This window comes from Brachyistius frenatus, unplaced genomic scaffold (genome assembly GCF_029030835.1).
Source record: "Brachyistius frenatus isolate BFR_SWC_R1_liver_20210118 unplaced genomic scaffold, ASM2903083v1 Contig_17, whole genome shotgun sequence".
NCBI lineage: Eukaryota > Metazoa > Chordata > Actinopteri > Embiotocidae > Brachyistius > Brachyistius frenatus.
In genome coordinates this window covers 2892429-2897314 of record NW_027210616.1, presented here as the reverse complement: position 1 = coordinate 2897314, position 4886 = coordinate 2892429, and the positions used below count along the sequence as shown (strand labels likewise).

Sequence of the window (4886 nt, the reverse complement as noted above, 5' to 3'; positions counted from 1 at the left end):
CTTCAATGTGTTCTCTCATTGATACTGGAAATCCACAAAGACTGGCTTTTCCACGCTGCATTCAGCACATGTGCGATTCAGGAATTTGTAGGTTGTTCATATTCAGTAGCAAAAAACCCTTTACATGATGGAAGGAGTGACTAAAATAGATGACATCCTGTAAGAGTGCATCACCTCTGCATCTGTACACGAGTCCATAGAGATTCACACTTTCCATACTGTTCTACCCCCATCACAATGGTGACATGTGAAACACACTCTTGGGTTTTAGACAGTCTTAGGTGCTAACTTTAAACTTGCACAGTACGCGTTTTTTGCTTCTGATGAGTTGGGGTATCTTTTTGCAATATTACTCACCAAGTACAGGTTTTAAAGCCTTGTTTTAGTCACCAGGTTAAAGTTACTTAACTCATTAAGGTGTAGCGACTGATTAAATAAATAAAAATAAAAAATAAAAACTTGCCAAAGGTCTAAACTGTACTTTTGCATTTTAACTGGAAAGTTAATGATTTAGGTCATTTACTAATGAGCCTGTCTTTTCCTGCCTGAATATCAAATTATTCTCAAGTCTTGCTTGAGTTGTGTAATTCCTGACAGTGAATGGTTTGTCAGATTAAAATCTACATTTAACCTGGTTTACCACTTTAACAATACAAAATTAAGACTTAAAACTTACTGGGATGCATGACACAACTCAAGTTTCAAGTCTGATAAAAAAAAAAATCCATACACCATTCAGAAAATAATGAAAACCACCAGCTGCCTGAAAAGAAGGAAAAATACATGTCGAAAGTGGAAACTTTGCTTAAGAAGGTAAAACTTGTAAATCACTAGTGTGGCTCTAAAAAAAAGAATCAGATGTTGTCCCTGAAAATACTCGCCAGATATTTATCTTCTGCCGGTGAAAACAAGGTGCCAAAACTTTGGCGGAAAAAAAAAAGCTAATCTACTGCTGAGTCTACTTTGCTTTCTCGAGTGGTAACCTACATGGCCAGTGGTAATATTTGGCATCATGAGAAAATGCATCTTTGCAATGTGGTTTTTTTTGTGTTCTAGAAATGTAAAACTACAGTAGTACAGACGGAGCTAGAATGCAACATGCGGCCAGGTGTTGCTCCTCACAGCAATCTACAGCAGAGTGAGTTATTGTGGGCTTTAATAATCAATAGTTTTGCTGTGTTAATACTGGTCATGAATTTGGATATTTTCTTTAAGTTCACCTGTTAATCAGTAAGTGTTGATTTTATTCTGACTGTTTTGCTTGCATGCCTTTCCTTTACACCATTTAAAATATTCTGCTTCATACTGAGAGTGAAGCTATTTAACCCAACACTGGAAATGTCAAATATGTGGATGTTTTAGTCCACTGTGTCTATCTCCTTTACTTGTTACTAACTCCTGAAAGGTGGCGCATAGAAGAAAAACTGAGAAGAGTAGAAATATTTTAGATGAAATATCAGTTTCATTTCACAGTTGTACAACCTTGTTTATATCAATAAATACAGAACAAACATCCACAATAATACCACTGAAATATAGAAGAAAAAAATTGACATATCTGATTTAATAAATTATAGTTTGAAAATGCAATCCTTGTCTTTCAAATCCACGAAAAAGATCCCATTTATCTAATGGTGTTCTCAGTAGATCTAAATCCAAGTCCGTCCTCGTCATTAGTTTCCACTCTTCAGCTTTGGTCCATGCATGTGCTCGTGTAAGAGTCCTACAGTTTGTACATCCCAAAGGTTGTTGCACCTTCATCATAGTCCACCAGTAAGGGGTCTTTTACCCACACACTGACTTGGTTTCCTTTCTCCAGTGTGATCAGCCCTCCCTGTGTGGCCGTGCACAGGCGAGGGGCGGATTCAGAGCTGCTGTCCAGGCTGCAGTAGGCCTGCATCACAATCGTCTCCTTTCCTGTCTCATTCTTCCTCAGCTTGACCCTGCTGACCAGCGGCCGCACGGGGTCACCTTTGGAGAAGGTCACCCTGGAGTAGACATAGTAATCACCAGGTTGTAGGATAGTCAACCAGCTGCTCTGGTAGTAGTTGATGTTCCTACGAAGTGAGTGGTTTATGTCCCACTGGAGATAACCCACTGGAGACACAGAAGGAGAAGTTTCAGCAAACTTTTTTGGACAATACTTTTAACGTTTACATAGATATTTGATCTATTATAACTGCATTTTTAAAAGTTGAAACATTTTATAGTTTCTTACGTAGATGCTTTTTTGCAGTGATTGATTGCTGATCAACTACCATGTGTGCCAAGGCTTTATACGATGTGTCCTGCTTATCTAATGAGACGGGAGCAGCTGGAAAAGAGTACAAATGTCAGACATATGGTTGAGATTGAGTTTTCTCCAACTCTACGTATAAAGTCAATTAATAAAAAAGAATGTACCTCTTCCTTCAGCTGAAGAATGTTTTTCCTGTAAGAATTGAAAAAGTAGAACATCAGAAACAGGTAACACAATATACTGAATATGGATTTTCTTATAATACTAACAATTAAATGTCTTCATTGTTCACAAATGGCTCATCTTGTTTGAGGCTGTGCTGTGACTATCACATCTCATCTATTTGAGAGCATTTCCTGCGCTTCAAATGCAGTTGAATTGGGCGCAGTGGTATATTTTTAGACAGAGCAAAATGTGTGAACCAAGAGAACGAAGATATTTTTCAATACTGTAATATAACCAAACTTGTGTACCATTCATTATATTTCATTGCATCATGTTTTAGAATAAAACTGAATACATCTTGACATGAAAGTGGAAGATAGTTTAATTTTTATTTTAAACTTAATTGTTTTTGTGTTTTCTTTAAGCTATCATTTTTATAAAAATAGATTCAAAGTAAACTACTCTCACTAACTAGTTTAGTTCATCCTAACTACTCAGTTTAAATCCACAAATGTAAGAGAAAAACTTTACCATTTTTTCATTGTGGTACAGATAGATGAATCCTCCGAGAGACAGCAATAAATGCAGCACCACTACACCAACCAAAAAACGGATGAGAGGCTTGGAGTGTCCTTTTGATGGAAGTGGAGCCGGGATGAGGACCGGGTGGGACCTGTTGCAGCGCGGAGGCACCGGCGGTGGAGCCAGGCTGGTCTGGTAAGTGTTGATCATGGTGGAGAGGAGCGGTGACACCTAGAGAGGCCTGATGTCCGTGACATCCCATGCACTTTTGAGCAGTTGCTCTCAAGCCACTGAGTTTTTCTCTTACTACTTCCTGGAAGCTCTACACTCTTCAACATGCAGAGCTGTCAAAGTTGTGCCGTTTAGAGAGTAAGTTTCTTTCTTCCGCTCAGACGGGTATGTGTACCCAAATAGCACACACCGCATCATGACCTTTTACTCCTCAGTGTTTATATCTCAAGGTGGCAGTATTTCCATTTTTGGCCAAAAAACACTAAAGCCCCATAAAATCTTGCATAATTTTATGGTATCATAATAGTGTCTAAAGTAAGTGGCATTATATGACCTTTATTTAACCAGGTAGAATCAATTGAGAACCAATTCTCATTTACAATGATGACCTGTCATTTGATTTTTGTTAGACCTGAAGTGCATGTTTTTGGATTACACAGAGCATACTCAAGGGCATCTATATTAAGTTTTCAGTGCTATTTTAATTTAGTTTTGATGCGGTGGGTACTTTGAGAGACAAATAACTGACCTGCATAAATTATAACAGCAGCAGCAAATAATGTATTAAACATGTCCTATAATAAGACATGGATTCGATGGTTCTGTGATCACTAAAGACAAGCTGGCTGTATGACCATAGGGTCATCACTATTGCTTTTTCAATATTGGTTTACTTATTACAGTCACTTACGTCATAAGAAATCCAGATGGATCAAGAGACGAGATTGCAGTAACCAAACTCCAGACCATTACAGGCTGTGAAAAGCTTTCTGAACTCAGTTCAGTTCAGCTTGACATGGTCTATTCAGATACAAAGGCACCGATCTTTGATAACAACCACAGGGTACATGAAATCTGTTGGTTGCGGTGGCAAATTCATCTGCAATGAGACCCACTGCTGGTTTTCTAGTGCACCCACACAACCTGGTTTGGCCAATGTGAAAGGTTTTTAATGTGGCATGGGCACGCAGTAGTTTACAGGGTGTTGTGTACGAGCATAATGCAACTTTGTCATTGTCATATGGTGGTCTAGCTTGTATGAGGTTTGGAATCAGTTGCTTTCAGTCCGATTTGTAGCAAATCACTGCTTTTTATATCTAGAAGTGTCGTGTGAATTTCGGAGCCTTAAAATCCAGATTAAGACATGCTAAAGGCTCACCTTTAACCAATAAATAGAAAACCGCTTGAAGACAATTGGTTATGTGACCCTGTGTTGATTTTTATATCACTACTGGGTTATTTACCCGAACCACAATACCATATGGTTGTGATCTCATATCTACTGTAGCACTTTTAAAATGTCAAGTCCCAATTTGTGGATGATTGCTAAATGTGTGTTGTTTGCTGTTTTCAATGTTGGACAATATGCACACATTTTTGGGGGTTAAATTTGATGCGTTGCAAAGGTTATTGTGTTCAAATAGCCATATTTTAAAATGGGGTAAAAAAAAAATAACAGCAAAAAGATTTGGAATTTAAAGGAAGTGAACCAAGTGTTGTGAACATATTGTGATGCAGCGCAGGTAAAATCTCAAACCAGTGATTTTTAATGAGTTCTTTATCCTGCATTGTTTTGGGATTTAAACCCATCTGTATACTACACTGCATGGATCCTGTACAATAGAGCACAGTCACAGCGTCGCTGGATAAAAGCCCCATCTCTGATTCACAAAACGTTCCAAGAATCTTTCCTCAAAAAACACCTAAAAAAAAAAGGCAAAGCAACCAA

General features: G+C 38.1%; 1 protein-coding gene across 1 annotated transcript; it reads right to left on the bottom strand.

Annotated features, from left to right (window-relative positions):
* Positions 1–1466: 1466 nt before the first annotated feature.
* cd40lg (CD40 ligand) lies at positions 1467–3378 on the bottom strand. The gene is made up of 4 exons (XM_069694162.1): positions 2936–3378; positions 2404–2431; positions 2219–2314; positions 1467–2097 (listed from the first exon to the last, which is right to left on the bottom strand). The coding sequence occupies exons 1-4, from the start codon at positions 3134–3136 to the stop codon at positions 1724–1726; spliced, it is 699 nt and encodes a 232-aa protein (XP_069550263.1). The 5' UTR covers positions 3137–3378; the 3' UTR covers positions 1467–1723.
* Between the last annotated feature and the right edge of the window lie 1508 nt (positions 3379–4886).

Bases quoted from the DNA above. Each gene is read 5' to 3' on its own strand.
- cd40lg (XM_069694162.1), bottom strand. From the start codon at position 3,136: ATGATCAACACTTACCAGACCAGCCTGGCTCCACCGCCGGTGCCTCCG. The intron at 2,432-2,935 runs GTAAAGTTTTTC...CAATTCTTACAG, and splicing joins TGTACCACAATGAAAAAATG to GAAAAACATTCTTCAGCTGA. The intron at 2,315-2,403 runs GTACATTCTTTT...ACTCTTTTCCAG, and splicing joins TTCTTCAGCTGAAGGAAGAG to CTGCTCCCGTCTCATTAGAT.